The 25,345-nt window shown below is 34.5% G+C and overlaps 2 protein-coding genes and 1 long non-coding RNA gene across 3 annotated transcripts; all 3 read right to left on the bottom strand.

Moving 5' to 3' along the window:
* Positions 1-1,660: 1,660 nt before the first annotated feature.
* On the bottom strand, positions 1,661-4,498 carry LOC135149137 (uncharacterized). Its single transcript, XR_010287273.1, has 3 exons — positions 4,310-4,498; positions 2,875-2,961; positions 1,661-1,860 (listed from the first exon to the last, which is right to left on the bottom strand). It is a non-coding gene; the product is annotated as an uncharacterized LOC135149137 (long non-coding RNA).
* Positions 4,499-5,913: 1,415 nt separating this feature from the next.
* LOC108192388 (uncharacterized) lies at positions 5,914-8,524 on the bottom strand. Its single transcript, XM_017373542.2, has 6 exons — positions 8,274-8,524; positions 7,817-7,912; positions 7,636-7,676; positions 7,370-7,487; positions 7,113-7,184; positions 5,914-6,303 (listed from the first exon to the last, which is right to left on the bottom strand). The coding sequence occupies exons 1-6, from the start codon at positions 8,445-8,447 to the stop codon at positions 6,247-6,249; spliced, it is 558 nt and encodes a 185-aa protein (XP_017229031.1). The 5' UTR covers positions 8,448-8,524; the 3' UTR covers positions 5,914-6,246.
* A 13,001-nt stretch (positions 8,525-21,525) lies between these two features.
* LOC135149476 (uncharacterized) lies at positions 21,526-22,332 on the bottom strand. Its single transcript, XM_064085202.1, has one exon. The coding sequence runs from the start codon at positions 22,330-22,332 to the stop codon at positions 21,526-21,528; it is 807 nt and encodes a 268-aa protein (XP_063941272.1).
* Between the last annotated feature and the right edge of the window lie 3,013 nt (positions 22,333-25,345).

The following is a 25,345-nucleotide window of genomic DNA, read 5'->3' on the forward strand; positions in this document are numbered from 1 at the left end:
GAATCATATCAGCATGATTTTCAGAAAAGCATATAAATAACAAGTTCGTTAATTTTAGTTAGATAATCCCTCCGTTTCAAATTAGATATTCACTTTTAAAAACTTACACATTTTAAGAAAAATAAGTGTTTATAAATTAATTGCATTAAATGACTGTAATACATGGAATAAAGTTGATCTAGAGAATATAAACAGTATTGAATGCGTATCTATTTAAAATTTTGATACATCTATTACGATCTCTTATATTTAAGGACGATGTTATAAATATATTAACGAATTTTCTATGGTGTGCCCATGGGCATACAATAATCACTAACTTCCATGAGAATATTAGTTTTTGATTGGTGGATGGATAATAAATGTTGATGGTCCCCCTGCATTTACACCAATTCCATCAATCAAATGAAGCCATTTTCATGAGAGTTGGTGCTTATTGTGTGCCCATTAGAAAGACCGATATATTAAATATTTGGTGTTGTTCAAGGATTTTGAGAAAAATTAAAGAGAAATGTTAGATATCTCAGATTTTCATAAAATTAAGATCAAACTGAATTCGCACAGTTCAGTTCGATTTTTCGATTCCGATTCGATTTTGATGACCCATATCTATATAAGACTTAATTATTGTTTTTTGTGTTGTCACAGCATGAAGTTATCGTTATTACAATTTACTTATGTTTTGCCTTATACGGTAGGATATTGACCCTCATTATCATTATATTCATCATTAATATCCTAAATATTATAAGATTCTGTAAAAATAACTCCAAATACCTCAAATAGTGCAGCGTTTTGCCGAGGTTAAAACAACAAAACGCTACACGATCTAGCGTTTTCTTCACAAATCGAAAATACTTGATTATCCGGCGTTAATAACTGTATTTGGGGTCATTTTTCACAATTATGTTATTCCAGACATTACTTCCAAATTTTGTGAGATATGAGACAATTTATTATATTGTATTTATGATTTTAAATTGATTCATGTTTGGTAATATTTGAATTCATATATATTAAGTTCAATTGGTATATCAATTCTTTTTATTTAAACATTATATTAATTTATTAATGAGAATTCATTGATTATCATATTCGATGGCTTTTATATTTCGTCTTGATAAGATTTAAGAGCTTTGTATCATTTATTTTGTGGACATATCTGGTGGCATATATTTTGAACTATTCTTGATGTGTAACTTTGTACATTTCAAAGCCAATATTCTAGTGCTATTTCGTTAGCTTATTTATTTCTTTCATATTATTTGAATTTTAGTTTTAATTTTATTTAAAAATATATATTATTTGTCAATAACGATCGCTCATTTTAAATTTAATATTTTAATCTAGTGTCATTTTTAAGTTAGATTTCCTATGTATTATTTTATTTATTTAGTGTCTAACCAAAGATTTTTCTCTGATTAGACTTTAATATATAATTTTATACATCGACTCATGGTTCTCTTGTTTTGGTGGAGATTTTATAAATATTCACTTATGAGATATTAAAATCTTATTATCAAAATTGTGTCGCCCTCCAAACCCGGGTCAGAAGTTTGGGGTCCACACCATAACATAAACCTGTAATTACTATAATATATGCAGTGACCCTTAATCGTCCATGGATCGCAACAGGTTAAAGTATAAAACAAGCCACAACATCACTTTAATTATTACAAACCCAAATCCCAAAATAGAAACTTAATTCTTACAAGCTTACACATCATTTGTGTCTCGTTATTCAAACTAGTACATAAATAAAAAGCCAAGTGCTGCTGACAGCTCTCTCCATCTCTCAGCCTGGAATCCTGGCCTTACTACTAGCCTGAGGGTCCTCGCTACCAACTTTCTCTGCCTTCACTGGAAAGAACATAAAGTATCGCAAGAGTGAGCTACCAAGCTCAGCAAGTATAACCATATCAATATAAAATATTAATCATAAGCTGAAGGGAACCAATGTCTAATGGAATCAATCTCAATATCAAGATTTGTTGTTAGGATATCAATTAGAATTGGATATTAAATTTATTTTTTTAAAAATCAAAGGTTAGGCTGCTGATCAGTCAGACACTAACCCCGAGCAGGTCCCACCATGCTCGTTTACTGGATCCAAGGCACACATTGGCCTAAAGCGACCACTCATCTGGTCTGACCATTCATTTGGTCCAAGTTTAGAAAACTATCCAATTCTATCACAATCCAGATGATCAACAATATTATTCAACAAAATAGAAACATCAACATCATAATTAAAATTTGAAGCAGAAGCAGACTACTATTCAAAGTGTCTCAGATGGATCTCAAAGGAGGAATGATACATAACTTCATGGTTTAGCAAAGAATCAAACATTGCCTCATAAGATGGCAAAGCATATCAAAGTTTAGTGTTTATCTGAAAAGGGGTTCTAGGTTCACAAAAAGAATCCAAGTATAAATGAATGCGTTTGAGATCAAGAAACTGGAGTTTATGGAAAGAATCAATCAACTGTAAGGTATAAGCCATAACAGATGTTATTTGGGGTTGATCACTGGTTAAGGTCTGAAAGATGTGTGATTGATAACTGGTTGAGGTATCAAAGGTATGTTCTTGAAATGAAATTTGGTTCTTATGGTAATCATTTAGAAGTTTTAAAGATTGAAGGATTACAATTGAAGTAGGTTCCATAGCAAGTATTAAAGAATTGGGTCAAAGGTTCAAGAATCAATAAGTAAATAATCCGTATTATAATTCAAGGAATCTGGTGGAAGGTTCAAGAATCAATAGGATGATAATCCATACTATAATTCAATAGGTCACAGAGCTTAATCAGAAGGTTCACTAAATAATCACAATAGATACAATATATAATTGAAGAAAAGTTTCAGAGCACTTGCCTTATATAGCTGATCTCAAGTTTCAATTACGCTTGCTCGCTGTACTACTCTATCACCACTTGCTTTCCCTTTCTACGTCTCGCTTCTCTGCTAATCACAACAATCATCTATCAATATATGATCTCATACTATTCTTATCATCACACCTTCGTAACGAGTTCCTAACTACCCTTCGTTTCATTTAAATCCGACTTACGGTTTAAAAGATATGTCAAAAACAATCACATAAGGTTCACATAGGCATGTAACACACCCATCAGGTATCATATAACACATATCAAATAAGATATTCAATAAAATTTATTTTTCAAAGAAGGTTTGAAGTCAAAAGGAGTTTTCTGGCATTTAATATGGATTTTAGAACATTTTTCGGAATTAAAACAGGTCAAAGAATCATTTTATAAATAAATAATTAATTTTGGATACTCGAAATCAAGTCCGAAATCATTTGAAATCAATTAACGAGCTTCAAACATATTTTAGAATAATATTTCAAAGCTCGAAACTATTTTTCGGAATTTTAAAATCATTTAAAATAATTAAATCTAATTAATAAATCAATTAAAATTAATTAATAATTAATTAAAACAATTAATCAATTAATATTTAAATTAATTGACTAATTATAATAATTAATTACTAATTAAAATTAATTAATAAATTAAATCAGATTTATTTTTGAATTAATAAATAATTAAAAACTATTTCTACAATTTAAAATAAATAAATAAAACAATTTTCGAAAATAATTTGAAAAGGTTTATTTTGTAAGGTTTTCAAAACTTTGTCGCAGGGTGCAAACTGTAAGTTTTCAAAACCTTGGGGTAAGAAATGTCAAAAACCAAAGTTCGGTGCATAAACTTCACCATCTCCAAAATGTTGGGGACTAAACTGTAAGTTTTACAGCCGGTGCCGCCCAAACGCCGGAAATGGCGAAATCCGTCACCCTGTTGCTCCAAACTCTCCAGATCACTTCTTCAAGCCAACACAAACTCATACCCGCCATCAAACAGTCCAAAAGTGGCCGGAATCAGCCATAATCGGTCGAGGAAACTCGCCGTCGCCGGCGAGTTTCTCTCTCCCCGATTTGCACGATTTCTGAGTCCCACATAACATCTGTTAGCACCATACGACTCCTCTAGACAAGCCCGAGCTATTTCACACCTCAAATCACATCCAGAATTAAAGAATAACAAAGCCCCAATTTCAATTGAAAATGTTCAAACGAATTATAAACCCTAATCTTCAATTTCGAACCTAAAACTCAGTTTTGAACATGTTATTGAACTCCAAATCGTACATATGATATACCAAAATGATCAGGAGAACATTATCTACAACATACAATCATCAAAACACCTAAACAACTTCGAAATCACAAAGCCCTATTTTAAGCTTATTTAATACGAATTTAAATCCTCAAATCCAAACCTACCTGATGTTTCTGCACTTAAACTGATGCTAGATTTGGATTCTACTCGTCAAAACCTTCGATTTGAGTACTTTAACGCCAAGATCCGAGTCCGATAACGCTTCCAAATCTTCGTTTGAATCTCAAGAACACGAAGAACACTCTCTCGATAAACCCGTGTTTAACTGAGATTATGATTTCCCCGATGAATTAAAGTGCGGTTAAGGTTATTTATAGTTATGAAAAATTAATACCCCTTTGGATCATATATGACATGAAAATACAATGTTTAATAGCTTTATATTAATAAAACAGGTCCAATCGGTACCGGTTTTCGAGATAACTATCAAAACGGGGCTTTTTAATCCGTCATTAGTATGCGGGTCCCATTGCAATTATTACAAGATAAGGATGAATATAAAATATCTAGTTTCACGTTTATCGATACAACCAGATAATTATCGAATACCGAAAAACTCCGCCGGACCGGCTCCGGATCGAAAAAGTCAAAACATGAAAAGTGTCCGGAATATTCAAATTAAGCTAAAGGTGAATTTTGTTGTAATTTTCGGAAAGTAAAATCTCGGTACCGTTATAGGTTGACGGTTTTCGTAAAATCAAAATAATTAATAATTAAATATAATATACGTAATTAAATCCATAAATCAAATATAAAATCATACAACAATGCATAAATCGATATGAAAATATCTAAATAAACTATATTTTGTACTGAACATATAAAAATTGATATTCCTCAAATTTAATCAGAATTGCATAACTATATTAATAGAACAGGAACCAATTAATTCACAAAATTTCACATAATATTCATTAATCATCCAAATAATTACACGGATAATCCCAGATGTTACAAAAATGTCCTGAATAGTTTTACATATCTTTCGGGTTAAATCATAGTTTTTTATTAATATAAGAAATCCTGTGTAACGATTATTGTATCGTGAGATACAACTTATCAACGAGTATTAGATCCTGGAAAATGAATCGTTAAAGTTGGTAAATTTCGTGGTACCCAACTTTTATCGGCCTAAACCAAAGATTGTCTAATACCTGTCAGCCAAAACCAAAATGTCCACTAGTAAGAGGAGTTCAATTTGGTGTTGGTCAAAATATTATTTTAGAAAAAAGGCTCAAATATCATTGTTAAAAAAAAAGTCTTAAAATATCACTTTTCAACTTAAAATACTAAATCGTGCCGCATTCATCTCTTTTTCATTTTTTAATATTGAACTTTATAGTATTTAAAGTATTAAACGTTATTTCATATAGCGTTCAACTTTAAAACGAAAGTTCGTATTATATTTTATAGTGATTCTTGGATCTAAATGCAAAATGATATAGCATTTCCTTTTGAGAATCAAATATTAGAATTTTTTCTCAGAATTAAACACTAGAATATTCGGTATTAATAAATGATATTTTGAGACATTTTTCACAAATATGATATTTTGAGCATTACTTGCGGAACTTGTTATATACGGGGCATTTTGTTAGTTCTGACACTCCCACGATGAGATGCATATTTGTTGCTACTTGTCTAGCAAAGATTTGTTTTCCTGCAGTTTGAATCAGTGGAGGGCTATAAAGCTAGTTAACCAAACAACTCACCAAAGGTTTAGATATAAAAATTACACAAATTGTGTTTTGAAAAGAATATTCAGCGCAAAAATGCTGCAAACACTGATACTAGGAGTCTTTATCTGTACATACACATATAAAGAAGCTAGCAAAGTAAACAAAGAGGTAAATCTGCATTAGAAGAAATAATATCTAGCAAATATGCTGCTGCTGCTGAAGTGGAACCAGAACATTTGTCAAAAGGAGTGAAAGCTAGATCATATTGATTGAGAGAGAGCACCATAAATGGAGATTCACATATTTTCGCTCCTGGCTCCGCTTATTCAAGTAGTCACAATGGTGTTGCATTGCCTGGTGAATCAAGCAACTGCATCAGCGACCAGCGGTGCTTCTAGTTCTTCTTGACGTTCCAAGTCCTGCAATAGAGAAAGTCGCGACTAAATGTTGGCTGAAAAGCAAATTAATATAACCAAACAGCTTTAATTTAGTAACCAACTGGTATCCAGAAAAAATTGTAGGCATGGTATCTTTGTGTTGCAGAACCTATCACAGCGAATTCTGTAACCAAAATTATTCAGCGACTGAGAGTGATGATTGGATTTCCAGAACTTTAGGAATTTGGACTTTTTACCATTGAGTTCCAGGGAGTTCTGTACTAAGTGTGATGGTTTGAGTGCACCTTAAGTTCAAGACTACTTCGATTTAGAAGTTCATATGATGTACCGGCTAGCTCCTGCTATACAATACCTGACTATCTTTTATTTTAACACATTGAAATCTAAATAAAATAGAGCGTAGGCTATATTTGGAGGATTAAGCTCAGCTCACCAAACACTTCAAAAAAAAATTCCCATATAAACCTCTCGTGGACTTCTGTTATGGTTTGTGCACTTGCTCACTACAGCAGCCACAGTCCATAGATGCGAACATCATGCATCAAATTTGAAAAGAAGCATGCAACTTGAAGTTACGTTATTTGCCAGACAGAATTTGTGACCAAATCTTGGTTTGGAACAACACTTATGGACTCTACCTTTCGACTAACTCATGAAATATACTCTCTCCACTTTCAAAATCATAATAAACGGATGTTACTAAGGTAAAAAATCCCACTTTCAGATTGTGTACTCGGTTCACCATTAAATGCACTAATAAATTAATGACCTCAAAAAATTTTGAGGGCAATTGTATGCTTAATTTAAATAAATCATTTTTAACAGCTTACTTTTGTTTCCCGTCCTGCTGAAACATCTTTTTTCTGGAGAGCTCGTTTAAGGTGACCGATACAGAAAAGTCCCTGAAATAGAAATAACCCATCTATAACTTCAACCATATCAAAATTCTAATTATCAATGATCTGATCACCATTAGTAACCTAAATTACTAGACCCTGAAACTAAGAGGACATGAAGAAGATTCAAATAAAAGATGAGTCCTTGTGTATAAAATGCACTTTTGTATAGGTAAATTTGCTGAGCTTACCAATACAACATAAACTACACCGCAAGCAAGGAGCACGTAGCTGCCAACATTTTGAAGAAGAATAAGGTCATTGCCCTCTGTAGAACTCTCAGGGTAAGCTCTCGTCATCACAGCAACACTGAAACCATAAACTTCAGTAGTCAAATTCAAAGTACATTCTTGGTATATGTTTGTGCAGACGATATAAAAAATTCAGTGTCGGAAGATCATATATAGCTCGATAAACCAAAGAACTAGTTCAAAAAAAATCTGCAGATTAGACATACAGTATCTGCAGAATACCCCTGCAAGGCCAATATACCAATACCTGCACCAGCAAATTAAAAGTTCAAAACCTACGACAAGACCATATCAGGCAACTTGCTCCGGTAAAAGCAAATCTATAATTAGAAAAAAGAATAAATTTTACTTAGAGAAGTAACTAAAGCACTAAAAAAGGTTGATTACCTTTGAAATCATGGACAGGAATCTACATTCGGTCTCAGCAATAACAACAAATACCGCGATTAAAACACCACAACACCGGGATATTCCGTTAAATATCTACAAAACAACAAATTTCCGATCAAGCTCATTAACACACACTGCACTGCAAGTGTAGAAACATGCAAGATTGACATTATAATACAAAGATTCGCTGAAAGTATAAATAATATTAAAACGATGGCCTAAAAACAGAGTCGGATAAGATTTAGCAGCAATGAATTAAATTGTGACTCGAAACATATACTTTTAAGTGATTATTTCTTCTAAAAGCTTAAATTATCAGAGGCTTTTTAACAGGATCATTATATACTAGGTGCCCCATTCACTAGTATAAGAGGCTTGGTCTTGGGACCGGCCTCGAGGATCATTATATTCTAACATTTCCGACAATAAAAACATAGAGAGAAGAAACGATTACATCGGAACCGTGTTTGAAAGATCGGACAGCAGAAATAACATTAACAACAATGCAGAGAATTGCAGCAAGCGCAGTGATAACGCTGAAGCAACGACAGACGATCAAGAACACGTCCGGTCCAGGCCGAGCAGTAGATCGATTTTTCGACGAGCTCTCTCCCTCGGTGCTAGACATTTCTACAACTTTGTAGAAGAAACTGAACCTCCTCTAGTTCCAACAACTATTCTTACATGAACAACAGAACACATGAAGAAAATCTTTAACTATATTCTTGTCACATGTTTTTTTTTTCTAATTATGGAGATATTATTATTGTGAGGTGGCGGTGGGGTCCCAGATTGAGAATCTCCACCTACAAATGTAAATATCTTTGATCAAGTCGACTAGAATATTTCAATTTTTGCAATATTGATGATACTCATGTAATCATATTATATCGAAGATACTGGATGCAGTAGATATTAAAATAAACATTTCTATGTAACACACCTTTTAGAACATCTAAAACAACATTTTAAACAAGCTTCTTAAATTCAAATTTTAAAAAATTATTTAAAATTAATATTTCGATAAACTCCTACACTTTTATAAAAATTTAAGGATATTTTATATCTTCTTCTTTTTTAAGAATACCGAGATGTTCTTAACTATTTTTTATATATATGATATTTACTTTTTTTTCCAATTCTCTTCGCTTTTTCTTAATATTATCTCAAACATTTTCCTTAATATATATATATAAATAGAAGACAAGTCTAAAGAATAATATTGGAATTGTCACGTTTTTTGATATTAATAAGTAGAAAAACAATTTAAGAACCCCTGAGATATTCTTATCATTAATATGAACACTATAATTTCAAGAAAATTTTTAAAATTGTGAAATATATAGGACAAGTAATCTACTCAAGTAAAATTTAAAAAGAAAATATTTAAAATTTTGTGAAATATAAGGAGTAATTAATCAAAATGTCTCCCGATCTTAAAGCATGTTATTTAGGCGAAAATATTTATTAGTTTAAGTCGAATAAAAATACAATTAGAAAAAAGTGGTGGTAACAAAAGGTAATCGTAAATATCGGATGATTATTAGACAATATTTATAATATTTGTATATTCTGAGATATTATATATATATGTCTTATTCAGGGGGAGAGCGGAGCCTCATATATATATATATATATATATATATATATATATATATATATATACACACACACACAATACAAATAAACCATTAGACAAAAACTAAAAATCAATATAATTTAGTAACATTCGCTTTAGAAATTTGTGATTTTTATTGTAAAAATTAGTGATCTAAAACATTACTGCAAGTTCACGCAGTGGATGTAACCCCCGCCTACCTAACCTCAATTCAAACACAAGTCTTCGATTCGAGCGCAATCAATTCTCGATTATCAGTAAGTATTTGTACTAGTTTAATTTCATTATTCTACATGAATTTGGAGGTGAGACGGGAGGTGGAGACAGTGAGGTGGAGATGGAGATGGAGGTGGGGGTGGAGGTAAATTTGGTAGGAATAGAAATAAGAAAAATAGCAATGGTGGTAATGGAGGGGCGGGCGACATGACAACATTTTATTTACTTGAAACTTGTTCTCATATTTGGTGGTAATTGTGTTATTGTTTTGATGTACACTGTTTTCTATGCTTTATTCGCATATCATGTTAATTATCATTTGATGCTCCGTTGACTTGCTGAACATTCAAGTGCTCATTCTTGCATCTATTTTATATCTTTTTGAATAGTAAAGAGTGAATATGACACGTCTCAAGAGAATCGCCCGGAAATATGTATAACAAAGACAAAGGGAAGGCGCATAGCACGAGCTGTAACTGCTAGGCAACGACGTTTGGTAGTACAGACTCTAGTTATAGTAATCACAGTCTATATTCGAATTAGCTTTTATGTAATCAAGTTAGACTTAGTAGTGTTGTTGATGATCGACCCTAGATCTATGGGGCAAGAGTTGTAATTGTATAATATTAATATAAATGCAAGTGTTGTATTGAGCCAGATCTTTAGTGTCGACCTAGATCTACAGGATGCGGCCTTAGGAGCGTCACAATTAATGATTCATATAATGTATTCATATATATATATATATATATATATATATATATATATATATATATATATATATATATATATATTTGTAACTTTCAATAATCTCATTCATTTTATTAATTAATTTGTTTCATATTATAATACAAATTAATTTTAAAAGTTTAAAATTTATCTTTTATTTTTATTATAAATAATTATTAATTAGAATTAGAGTTTACAATATGATATAAAAGTAAAATTATTATATATTATAATTTATTAAATTAATTTAATTAAAAAATATATTATAAATATGCATATTATTTAAAATATGAATTTATCAAATATGTAAGATATTATTATTATATTAAAAATATATTACAAAACGTCAAAAGATCGTAGAGTAATAAAATCTTTATTTAAAGATCGACAGGATCGGGGACCGGTTCAGATTCGAGAATTGGGGACATGAATACACTACACGGCCCGCCCAAAGTGACACAATATGTGTCCCGAGCCCGAATTTTCGATTAACCTGATTAAATGGGTAACATAAAATACTCCTTCGTCCCCTTCAATTCTAATATTCTCATAAAATATAGTTTGATAAATTATTTTGAATGTGAACAATTAAGGGGGACGGAGGGAATTGAGGAAAATTATGTTGCTTTATGATCCCGTCGGTTATTTTCCTCCACTGTTAACGTAAACAGAATTAGCAGCAACATAAACAGAATTTCTCACAACTCATAGCATCATCCCTTTAATATATACCCCTTTCCACTTCTCTTCAAACCTTCACACACACTCCATATTAGCTATTAGCCTAGGTATTAGAGCCACAACAACAATGCACTTCCTCCGAAAAAACCTTTACAGCGTAATCACATGTTGGGATTTATGGGTGATAGACAGCAGTCAACTTAACGTTTTCATGTACTTAGATTTATCTAAGTAGAATATACTGTCATAGCCAGACTATGTCTTTGTAGTATAGTTTTATCTCTGTCAGAAATGTAATGGTCATACTTGGAAGAAGTTCAATTCGAAATTGTTCATGCCCCAAGGCGCGAAGACAAATGACAAGAGTAAAAGACTACTACTGTCAAGATGTTTGACAATAGTACTACACAAGAGCAAAGTCTCGGTAGCAAGTTTTGTTCTTGACAGAAACTTTGGCTGAAGCTCCGCAGACAACAAGTTTCTGCTCGCATGACAGCAGAACACTAGCGTTCCTACCTAAAGCATATTCAGGAAGCCATAGTCATCTCAATCATTGTTTTGACAGCAAGTTCTGATGTCCCTATGTCACTGTCGCTGGTGATCTTGGATTAGATTTGATTCCACATCAAGTCAAATCCTGTGGCAGATAAAGATGTTCAATCCTAAGAATGCTGTAGAAAGATGTTTTGTAGCAAACCTGTGGCGCCCTCCAAACCCGGGTCAGAAGTTTGGGGTCCACAACATAATATAAACTTGTAATTAACATAATATATGCAATGACCCTTAAATATCCATGGATCGCAACAGGTTAAAGTGTAAAACAAGCCACAACATAACTTAATTATTACAAACCCAAATCCCAAAATATAAACTTAAATCTTACAAGGTATCGTTCTTACAAAGCTTACACGCCACAAGGTTTAAACAATTCTTTAAACCTTTCCCAAGTAATTTCAACCGTACCTTCCATATTCTTAACAGATTCCCACCAATACGTCGCTTCATTCTTTAAGTAATGACTGACAAACTTTGTTTTCTGTTCTACACTTACTAGAACTAACTCAAAACACTTTTCCATTTCTTTTAACCATGTTTGGGCTGCAACGGGATCTGCTGAGCCCTTAAACTCTGGGGGATGAACTGCCTGAAAAGTTTTAAAAGTTACCCTAGGATTCTCTTGATGTTGCTGTTGCCGGGTAAAGTGAGCAGTTTGTTGGGCCAAAATTTGAATTAGTTGGGCAACAGCAGGATCTACTGTGCCTGTGTTGACATTCTGTATTGGTATTGTGGGTGCCTTCAGGGTTGCTGTTGGCACGAGTATGTCTTGTTGGAGGCATTCTGTAAAGAAGAAACAATTCACTTAGCCTCTTTAAATCAAATTCTCCTTCTTTTTTTTTAAAAAGGTTTTTAAGAAAACAGAGTTATAAATTTTTGAAAACATTTTTGAGATGATTCAACTAAATAAATTGCATGCTTCTTTACAGAATGTAAAACAATAAAGGGAAGGGGTGCAATATTATCTCAAAAGTTTTTGGTCGGTACTGGAAGTAAAGTAAAATAAAACAAGTGCGGTAAAGGAAAGGAAAAGACTGTAAGGTAAAAGATGCTGATATATATAAGTCAGTGCTGGAAATACAAGCGCCAAGCGCTTCGTCAAAAGTAAAATACAACAACAGCAACAACAACCCTATCAACTAGTCAGCTATTCTAGTATACATATATATATATATATATATATATATATATATATATATATATATATATATATATATATATATCTCAAAATCTGCTGACCCGTTACATGTTACACACTACACACTAATGTACATGGAACCTCCACTCTACCACTACTATCATCTAATTCCCAGGAAAAGTAGGACCTCCAAATGTGTCCAACTCTCTCATCATCCAAATAGCCCAGTCTGCTAAGTCACCATAACCCTCAGCCACTGTATTAAGCTTTGCCCTCGCATTCATCCTTACATCCGCAATCCTCTGCCTCAGCTCTCGCTCAGCTCTACTAGGGTCCATCATCTGTATGATACGCTCCATCTCTCTGACCTGTCCAAGTAAGTACTGACGCTCCATCCTCATCGCCTCAAACTCATGATAAGGAACAGGGTCTGATGCAGTACAGAAAGAAGTGTGGATAGAAGAACCTCGGGTGGAACTAGGGGTACTGGGTGGGGGTCCACGTATAAAAGGCCTAGCATGATAAGTCGAGGGTATATTTCTAGAAGGAACCACTGCTGCTACGGCCAAAACATCCTCTAAAGAGGGTGAAACAGGAGGGTGAGGCTCAGGTCGCTGAGGAGGTGGGGGTCCATTAACTGTGGTGTCTGAATGCTGTGAATATGGAGGAATGATAGGGTCTGACATCATGAATATCTGTAAATCAATATAACAGAACGCATATAAGAATCCCTGATAGCACAAGAGCCTACTTCTCACTAATACTCACCTCTCAACGTTCTATCTACCTATCACTCATTTCTAATCCTAACCTTCTACCCAACAATTTAGGCTTGTTTCATTGACTTATAACCTGTCGCTCTGATACCAACCTGTGGCGCCCTCCAAACCCGGGTCAGAAGTTTGGGGTCCACAATATAATATAAACTTGTAATTAACATAATATATGCAATGACCCTTAAATATCCATGGATCGCAACAGGTTAGAGTGTAAAACAAGCCACAACATAACTTAATTATTACAAACCCAAATCCCAAAATATAAACTTAAATCTTACAAGGTATCGTTCTTACAAAGCTTACACGCCACAAGTGTCCAGTTACTCAAACTAGTTTATATATATATAGCCAAGTGCTGCTGATAGCTCCCTCCGTCTCTCAGCCTGGAATCCTGGCCTTACCACTAGTCTGAGGGTCGTCATTACCAATCTTCTCTGCCTTCACTGGAAAGAACATGAAGTATCGCAAGAGTGAGCTAACTAGCTCAGCAAGTATAACAATAACAATTTAAATATGAACTATAAGCTGATGATAACCATTGTTCAATAGGATCAAACCAAGGTATTAACTTCATTTTGGGATATCAGTTAGAATTGGATATTTAAGTTTATTTTTAAAAACAAAAGGTTAGGCTGCTGATCAGTCAGACACTAACCCCGAGCAGGCCCCGCCATGCTCTATCACTGGATCCAAGGCACACATTGGCCTAATGCGACCACTCATCTAGTCTGACCACTCATTTGGTCCAAGTTTAGAAAACTATCCAATTCTATCACAAATCAAGATGATCAACAATATTATTCAATAAAATAGAAACACCAACATCATAAATAAACTTTGAAGCAGAAACAGAATTCTATTCAAAGTGTCTCAATTGTATTTCAAAGGAGGAATGAGGAATAACTTCAGGGTTTATCAAGGAATCAGATATCGCATAATTGGATGGCAAAGCATATCAAAGTTTATTGTTTATATGAAGAAGGGTTCTAGGTTCACAAAAGGATCCAAGTATAAATGAATGCTTTTAAGATCAAGAAACTTGGGTTTATGGAAGGAAACAAACAACTGTAAGGTATATGTCATAATAGACGTTATTTGGTGTTGATCAACTGGTTAAGGTCTGAAGGATATGTAATTGATAAACTGATTGAGATATCGAGGGTATGTCATTGAAACGAAATGAGGTTCAAATGGTAATCATTTAGAAGTTTCAAGAATTGAAGGTCTACAATTGAAATAGGTTTCGTAGCAGGTATCAAAGAATCTGGTCAAAGGTTCAAGAATCAATAAAGTAAATAATCCATATTATAATTCAAGGAATCTGGTTGAAGGTTCAAGAATCAATTGGATAAATAATCCATGCTATAATTCAATAGGTCACAGGGCTTAATCAGAAAGCTCACTAAATAATCACAACAGATACAATATATAATTGAAGGAAATGTTAGGGTTATACTAAAATATTCGTTTGAAGTATATAACAATTATTTGAGAATCTTGAATGCATGTTTTCACATTGTCTGTATATTATATTATATATTGTAGACAATCTAGTATCAAATGGGATAGCAGAAGATTAGATTGCCAGACTCCTTATATTATATATTGTCGTTTATATATTGTAGACAATCTAGTATCAAATGGGATAGCAGAAGATTAGATTGCCAGACTCCTTATATAATATAATAAAGGTTCACAGTCGTAGTGGTGTTAGACAAACCACTGGAACGGCTGAAGTATTATCTGGAAATAGTTTATCTTGACTATTGAATAATACTTATATACTTTGTGTATATTGAACGGGATCAAAATAGTAGAATAATTGTTTCTTTAATTCTGACAATAAAGAACTAAGATTCTATGATGTTATTAATGCTTAAGTTCTTAATCCGGATATAGTGATTGACACTTGTATTTAATGCACATGCCTTGACTCATAAATTAAGTAATTTATTTTAAATTACGAATTTATGTATTGGGCAATGACATTATATACATAGTGGGATATTGACTATAGAAGGAAACCGTGTCCGAAAAATATATTCGGGTGATGATGTCCTCTTGAAAGCTCATAAAGATAATTATGCTTTAGTCCTGCAGGCAGATTTGTTCTTGCATAATTATAAGATTGAGTGGATGATCAAGGATAAAAGATATTAATTAAATTAATTGTCAGAAATTAATTTAATTAATGGACATGCGATATCTTAAACATGGGGAATTTATAAGCAATTAATATGGGAGCCGAATTAAATAATTAATTTACGGAATTAGGAAAGGTAGTGCAAATGTTAGTTCTTTAGTGGATAGAATTAATATTTAATGACATTGGGCCTGGCCCGGAATGTCATTGGAAGGCCTGACCTAATGATCCATGATCCCTGCTGTAGCCTATATATATTCTCGTTCTCCTAAAGCTGAAAGACACACCAAAACGAATTAATCCTAGAGTCAGAGAGAGGCAGACGTTTTTCTCAAGGAGACAGCTAGGGTTTTGGGTTTTCGGAGCTTTAAGGAGAGGCACACCTTGGGAGATCGAAGGCCACACTTCGTCCAAGGAGAATCAAGGAATACAGCAGAAGACGTGGATTTGAATCGCTTGCGCCGTAGCGATTAAGGTTAATATTCTGTTCGAACTTTTAATTAGTATCATAAAACGCAGGGCCAATGTCCGATTGTTCCAACAATGGCATCAGAGCGAGGTTGCGGTTCTGCGATTTATGATATGTAGTCCATGTCATGATTATATATGCATGTATATAGTGATTCTGTGATGCAGGTTGTTGTCCACTATTATGGCCGTGTTTTAATTATTCTGTTATGTTTGGATTCCACGTGGTTTATCGTGGCTGTTGTAAATCACGAGGGTTGATCGTGATAGTTTAATCTTGTAATTCAATTTGTAATTGTTTTAAATTATGATCTGATGTAATAGAATAGGCTGGTTCGTCTGTACAATTAGTATGTAATTGTTTGATCAACGGGGCTGCAAGAAACAAGGATCTTCCGCTGCTGCGATTAGGGTTTCGGGGGTGCTGCACTGTTTTGGGCGTAACTTTTGCATACGATGTCCGATTTGGGCGAATGAGCACTTTTCGGAGACGGCAGAACGAGACGGCAGAACCCTGGTTGAGGTGATTTCGAAGGTGTTTTTCGAGGCATTCTGAGGCCGTTTAGGCCTCCAAACGGGCTCTCGAAGTTTTCTGGACAGATCTGGATTCTGACGAAGGATGAATTCGAAGCTGATTTTTCCGGGGCTATAATAGTGGATGTGCTTTATTATGATTATTGATTATTGTTATTATGTGTTTCTTGTTTGTGTTGTTATGCCATGTGATATTAACCCTAATTTTCAATTTCGAAAATGAAACCTAAAATTAACTATGTTACCGACCTCCAAATCATGCATATGATATACCAAAATGATCATAATTCAATTCTCTACAACATACAATCAAGAAATCACATAAACATCTTCAATATCAAAAAGCCCTAATTTTAATTAAATTAATTCAAATTAAAAACCCTTAATAGATTCTCACCTGATAATCTCTGGATGTTTTTGATGCTAAAATCAGATTCTACTCCTCAAAACCTTCGATTTGGATACTTGAACACTGAAATCTGAGTCCGATAACGCTTCCGATTCTTCGTTTGAATTCCAAGAACACGAAGAACACTCTCTGGGTAAACCCGTATTTAACTGATATTATGATTTCCCGAATGAAATAAAATACGGTTAAGATTATTTATAGTTACGAAAATTAATACCCCTTTGGATCATATATGACACGAAAATACGATGTTTAATAGCTTAATACTAATAAAGCGGGTCCAATCGGTACCGGTTTTCGAGATAATTATTAAAACGGGGCTTTTTAAATCAATCATTAGTATGCGGGTCCCATTTGCACGTATTATGATAAAAGAATTAATATAATAATCAAAATATCTGGTTTTCACGTATATCGAGACAACCAGATAATTATCGGTAATTAAAAGCCCGAAAAGCTCCGCCGGACCGACTCCGGGGAAAACCGTACTCCGGATCGAAAAAGTCAAAACATGAAAAGTGTCCGGAATATTCAAATTAGGCTAAAGGTGAGTTTTGTCTAAATTTTCGGGAAGTAAAATCTCGGTACCGTTACGGGTTGACGGTTTTCGAAAAATCAGAATAATTAATAATTAAATACAATATACGCAATTAAATCCATAAATCAATCATAAAATCATATAACAACACATAAATCAATATGAAAATGTTTAAATAAACTATATTTTGTACTGAGCATATAAAAATTGAGAAACCCCAAATCTGATTATAATTAAGCAGTCAAATTAATATAACAGGAAACAATTAATTCACAGAAATTCATATAATATTCACATAATATTCACTAATCATCAAAATAATTACACGGATAATCCCAGATGTTACATCCTTCCCCCCTTAAAAGGATTCTGTCCTCAGAATCGCTTAGGTGAACAAATGAGGGTACTTTTCACGCATATCACTTTCTAATTCCCAAGTTGACTCTTCAACCTTTGGGTTTCTCCACAGTACTCTCACTAAGTTAACTACCTTGTTCCTTAGCACCTTTCCTTTTCTATCTAGGATTTCCACTGGCCTTTCTACATAAAATAAATCTGCCTCGAGTTCTACCGGCTCATATTCTATCACATGCTTCGAATCTGGATTATACTTTTTAAGCATTGATACATGAAAGACGTTGTGAATATGCTCCATTTGTGGGGGTAATGCCAATTCATACGCTACTTTGCCAACACGCCTCAAGATTTCGAATGGCCCGACATATCGGGGACTTAGCTTGCCTTTCTTTCCGAATCTGGATAGCCCTTTCCATGATGATACCTTTAGTAGCACTGCTTCTCCGTCTTCAAATTCTACCTCCTTCCGGGATTGATCTGCATAATTTCGTTGACGACTCTGTGCTGCAATTAGTCGCTTCTGAATAATTTCGATAATTTCCTTTGTTTGTTGTATTAATTCGGGTCCAAGTATTTTGCGTTCTCCGACTTCTTCCCAATATACTGGCGATCGACATTTGCGTCCGTAAAAAGCTTCATAAGGAGCATTCCAATATTCACATGATAGTTATGTGCAAATTCCACTAAAGGTAGATGTTCATCCCAATTGTCCTTGAAATCGATTGCGCAAACACGTAACATATCCTCGATCGTTTGAATAGTTCTCTCGTTTAGGCCGTTTGTCTGTGGATGATATGTCGTACTCATATTCAATTTAGTTCCTAAGCATTCCTGAAAACTTTTCCAGAATCTTGAATTAAATTATGGATCTTTATCTGATACAATGGACACAGGAACTCCATGACGAATTACAATTTTTTTCAAGTACATATGAACCAATTTGTCCAAAGAAAATCTCTCATTGATAGAAAGAAACTGGGCTGACTTGGTTAGTCTATCTACTATAACCCAAATGGTACCATGGTTTGCTTTTGTCCTTGACAATCCTCCAATAAAACCCATAGCAATATGCTTCCATTTCCGTTCTGGAATTTCTAAAAGTTGCAATAGTTCATTTAGTCTCTAGTGTTCTACTTTCACTCTTTGAAACGTATAACATTTACTCACTTATTCTGCAATCTCTCTTTTCATGTCTGGCCACCAATAGTTCTCCTTCAAATCTCTATACATCTTAGTGCTGCTTGGATGAATTGAATACTTAGAATTGTGTGCTTCCTGCAAGAGGTCATTTTTCAACTCTGTCACAGGTGGAATCCATATTCTTGAAGAAAATCTAAGAATACCTTGATCATCTTTCTATGTGCATAACTCTCTCTTTGCCAAATTGTTTACATTTTGATTCATTATCTCCTTTTGTCATTTCTTAATCTTTTCTAATAGCTCTGGCTGGAAGATCATAGTATACATTACTATCTCTGATGATTTACAAATTCTCACCTCAATTTCTAATTTCTAAAAAAAATTCCTCACACAACTCCTTAGGCATAGTTAACACATTCAATCTTTCTTTTCTGCTCAAAGCATCTGCGACTACATTGACTTTTCCTGGATGGTAGTTAATCATACAATCATAATCCTTAATCAATTCTAACGATCTTCTTTGTCTCATATTAAGCTCTTTCTGAGTAAACAAATACTTCAACTTTTATGATCTGTGTAAATCTCACACCTCTCTCCATATAGATAATGTCTTCATATTTTCAGTGCAAATACAATCGCTGCTAATTCCAAATCATGGGTGGGTACCTCTGTTCATAAGGTTTAAGTTGTCTGGATGCATAGGAAATAACTCTGTCATGTCGCATTAACACACACTCTAATCCTTTATGAGAAGTATCACTCTAAATCAATAAGTTCTCTTGATTATCTGGAAAGGACAATACTGGTGCTGATACTAATCTTTTCTTCAATTTCTGAAAACTTTCCTCACACTTTTCATTTCATATAAACTTTTCATTCTTTCTAGTTAACTTAGTAGGGTTGCAATCCTTGAGAAATCTTGTACAATTCTACTGTAATAACCTGCTAGCCCTAAGAAACTCCTGATTTCTGTGGGGATCTTTGGCCTTTTCCAATTCATTATAACTTCAATCTTTGCTGGATCTACTTTGATTCCCTTACGACTCACTATGTGTCCTATAAATTGAACTTTTTGTAACCACAATTCACACTTTAGAAGACTTTGCATACAATTTCTCCTTTCTTAACACTTCTAAGGCGGTTCTTGAATGTTCCGCGTGCTCCACAGTTGTCTTAGAATATATCAGAATATCATCTATAAAAACAATCCCAACTTATCCAAATATTTCTTAGATACCCTTATCATTAAATCCATAAAAGTTGCCGGTGCATTTGTCAATCCAACGACTATCACTAGAAATTCATAATGACCAGATCTAGTTCTGAAAGCTGTCTTAGGTATGTCCTCAGCTTTGATTTTCAGTTGGTAATATCCTGACCTAAGGTCAATCTTAGAAAAGTATCTGGCTCCTTTCAATTGGTCAAACAAATCATCAATATGGGGCAAAGGATATTGATTCTGGATAGTAAGTTTATTAAGCTATCTATAATCTATACACAACTTCATACCTCCCTCTTTCTTTTTCAAAACAACACTGGTGCTTCCCATGGGGATACACTCGGTCTAATTGCTCCATTTTCCAATAATTCTTGTAATTGTTTTGCCAATTCTTTCATCTCTACAAGTGCCATCCTATACAGGGTTTTAGATACAGGCTCCGTTCCAGGTGCTAAGTCAATTGCAAATTCTATCTCTCTGTCTGGAGGTAGCCCTGGTAACTCATCGGGAAACACATCGGGGAATTCATTTACTACTGGGATATTCTCAAGTTTTACTGGATCTTGACTTTTATCAATTACATAAGCAACATAAGCTTCGCATCCTTGACGTAACATCCTCTTTGTTTGCATCATGGTTAAAAACTTCTTTATTTGCTTCTGTCCTCTAAACGTTATTACCTTGTCGTCTGGTGCCTTTAGTATCACCTTCTTATTTTTACAATCTATCTGCGCATTATGCTTAGACAACCAGTCCATTCCTAAGATTACATCAAATTCCCCCAACTTGAAAGGTATCAAGTCGGCACAAAACTTATTTCCTACAATCTCGATTTCACAATCAGGACAAACTTGATTAACGGGAATACAATCCTGATTAGCTAGCTCTACATTCATAACCTCATTTAACAATTCAACCGGACAATTCAACTTATCAACAAAAGTTTGAAAAATAAATGATCTAGTGGCTCCGGAATCAATTAACACCTTAGCATTTAAAGAGTTTACGTTTAGCGTACCTGCTACCACATCGGTATCCTGAATAGCATCCTTCACTGACATATCAAAAACTCTTACCCTAGGAGGTTCATTCACTTCTGGAACAGTTCCCATGATCCTGAGTGCACTACTAACAGGGGCTGACGTCTTACAATCTCTAGCCATATGTCCTGACTTTCCACATTTAAAACATGTATATCCTATGGCTTGGAGTCTTACTTGTTGAGCTTTTATTTGCTTGATCTCTTATCACTGGTTGATTCTGACATTCCCTAGAATAATGTCCTTTCTGATTGCACTTAAAACACACCACGTTCAACTTGTTGCATATTCCTCCATGTCTCTTGCCACATATCTGACATTCTGGTATTGAAGGCCTCTGCTGATTGGCCTGATTTCCCATAATGAAACGTCCACCTTGACCACTACTGCCTATGTTCAGCTTTTTAAAGTTAGGATTTCGTCCTGCTTGAAATTTCCCTTTCTTCTGGAATCTCCCTTGATAAGATAGTCCTTCTCTATTGTCTAGCTTTCTCTTCTTATTCTCCTTAGACTTCTGGAACAACTCATTTTCTGTCTCCGCAATCATCGCTTTCTCAACAACTGCCGCATAAGTATCCAATTGCAAAATAGCTAACTTGCTTCTAATCCAAGGCTTCAGACCTTGCTGGAACCTCTTTCCTTTCTGCCTATCTGTCTCTACATAAGTTGGCATAAACCTGGCCAATTCCGCAAACTTATTCTCATACTCCACCACAGACATATTTCCTCGTTTCAACTCTAAAAAGTTCAATTCCATCTGATCCTGAAGAAACCTAGGAAAATACTTCTCTAGAAACAATTCTTTAAACCTTTCCCAAGTAATTTCAAGCGTACCTTCCATATTCTTAACAGATTCCCACCAATATGTCGCTTCATTCTTTAAGTAATGACTGGCAAACTTTGTTTTCTGTTCTACACTTACTGGAACAAACACAAAACACTTTTCCATTTCTTTTAACCATGTTTGGGCTGCAACGGGATCTGCTGAGCCCTTAAATTCTGGGGGATGAACTGCCTAAAAATTTTTAAAACTTACCCTAGGATTCTCTTGATGTTGCTGTTGTCGGGTAAAGTGAGCAGTTTGTTGGGCCAAAATTTGAATTAGTTGGGCAACAGCAGGATCTACTGTGCCTGTGTTGACATTCTGGTTGTCATTGTTATTATTGGTATTGTGGGTGCCTTCAGGGTTGCTGTTGGCACGAGTATGTCTTGTTGGAGGCATTCTGTAAAGAAGAAACAATTCACTTAGCCTCTTTAAATCAAATTCTCCTTCTTCTTTTTTTAAAAAAGGTTTTTAAGAAAACAGAGTTATAAATTTCTGAAAACATTTTTGAGATGATTCAACTAAATAAATTGCATGCTTCTTTACAGAATGTAAAACAATAAAGGGAAGGGGTGCAATATTATCTCAAAAGTTTTTGGTCGGTACTGGAAGTAAAGTAAAATAAAACAAGTGCGGTAAAGGAAAGGAAAAGACTGTAAGGTAAAAGATGCTGATATATATAAGTCAGTGCTGGAAATACAAGCGCCAAGCGCTTCGTCAAAAGTAAAATACAACAACAACAACAACCCTATCAACTAGTCAGCTATTCTAGTATACATATATATATATATATATATATATATATACATATCTCAAAATCTGCTGACCCGTTACATGTTACACACTACACACTAATGTACATGGAACCTCCACTCTACTACTACTATCATCTAATTCCAAGGAAAAGTAGGACCTCCAAATGTGTCCAACTCTCTCATCATCCAAATAGCCCAGTCTGCTAAGTCACCATAACCCTCAGCCACTGTATTAAGCTTTGCCCTCGCATTCATCCTTACATCCGCAATCCTCTGCCTCAGCTCTAGCTCAGCTCTACTAGGGTCCATCATCTGTATGATACGCTCCATCTCTCTGACCTGTCCAAGTAAGTACTGACGCTCCATCCTCATCGCCTCAAACTCATGATAAGGAACAGGGTCTGATGCAGTACAGAAAGAAGTGTGGATAGAAGAACCTCAGGTGGAACTAGGGGTACTGGGTGGGGGTCCACGTATAAAAGGCCTAGCATGATAAGTCGAGGGTATATTTCTAGAAGGAACCACTGCTGCTGCGGCCAAAACATCCTCTAAAGAGGGTGAAACAGGAGGGTGAGGCTCAGGTCGCTGAGGAGGTGGGGGTCCATTAACTGTGGTGTCTGAATGCTGTGGATATGGAGGAATGATAGGGTCTGACATCATGAATATCTGTAAATCAATATAACAGAACGCATATAAGAATCCCTGATAGCACAAGAGCCTACTTCTCACTAATACTCACCTCTCAACGTTCTATCTACCTATCACTCATTTCTAATCCTAACCCTCTACCCAACAATTTAGGATTGTTTCATTGACTTATAACCTGTCGCTCTGATACCAACCTGTGGCGCCCTCCAAACCCGGGTCAGAAGTTTGGGGTCCACAACATAATATAAACTTGTAATTAACATAATATATGCAATGACCCTTAAATATCCATGGATCGCAACAGGTTAAAGTGTAAAACAAGCCACAACATAACTTAATTATTACAAACCCAAATCCCAAAATATAAACTTAAATCTTACAAGGTATCGTTCTTACAAAGCTTACACGCCACAAGTGTCCAGTTACTCAAACTAGTTTATATATATATAGCCAAGTGCTGCTGATAGCTCCCTCCGTCTCTCAGCCTGGAATCCTGGCCTTACCACTAGTCTGAGGGTCGTCATTACCAATCTTCTCTGCCTTCACTGGAAAGAACATGAAGTATCGCAAGAGTGAGCTAACTAGCTCAGCAAGTATAACAATAACAATTTAAATATGAACTATAAGCTGATGATAACCATTGTTCAATAGGATCAAACCAAGGTATTAACTTCATTTTGGGATATCAGTTAGAATTGGATATTTAAGTTTATTTTTAAAAACAAAAGGTTAGGCTGCTGATCAGTCAGACACTAACCCCGAGCAGGCCCCGCCATGCTCTATCACTGGATCCAAGGCACACATTGGCCTAATGCGACCACTCATCTGGTCTGACCACTCATTTGGTCCAAGTTTAGAAAACTATCCAATTCTATCACAAATCAAGATGATCAACAATATTATTCAATAAAATAGAAACACCAACATCATAAATAAACTTTGAAGCAGAAGCAGAATTCTATTCAAAATGTCTCAATTGTATTTCAAAGGAGGAATGAAGAATAACTTCAGGGTTTATCAAGGAATCAGATATCGCATAATTGGATGGCAAAGCATATCAAAGTTTATTGTTTATATGAATAAGGGTTCTAGGTTCACAAAAGGATCCAAGTATAAATGAATGCTTTTAAGATCAAGAAACTTGGGTTTATGGAAGGAAACAAACAACTGTATGGTATATGTCATAATAGACGTTATTTGGTGTTGATCAACTGGTTAAGGTCTGAAGGATATGTAATTGATAAACTGATTGAGATATCGAGGGTATGTCATTGAAACGAAATGAGGTTCAAATGGTAATCATTTAGAAGTTTCAAGAATTGAAGGTCTACAATTGAAATAGGTTTCTTAGCAGGTATCAAAGAATCTGGTCAAAGGTTCAAGAATCAATAAAGTAAATAATCCATATTATAATTCAAGGAATCTGGTTGAAGGTTCAAGAATCAATTGGATAAATAATCCATGCTATAATTCAATAGGTCACAGGGCTTAATCAGAAAGCTCACTAAATAATCACAACAGATACAATATATAATTGAAGGAAAGTCTCAGGGAACTTGCCTTATATAGCTGATCTCAAGTTTCAACTACACTTGCTCGATATACTACTCTATCACCAATTGCTTTCCCTTTCTACGTCTCGCTTCTTCTGCTAATCACAACAATTATCTATCAATATATGATCTCATACTATTCTTATTATCACACCTTCGAAACGAGTTTCTATCTACCCTTCG

Source organism: Daucus carota, chromosome 9, assembly GCF_001625215.2.
Source record: "Daucus carota subsp. sativus chromosome 9, DH1 v3.0, whole genome shotgun sequence".
NCBI lineage: Eukaryota > Viridiplantae > Streptophyta > Magnoliopsida > Apiales > Apiaceae > Daucus > Daucus carota.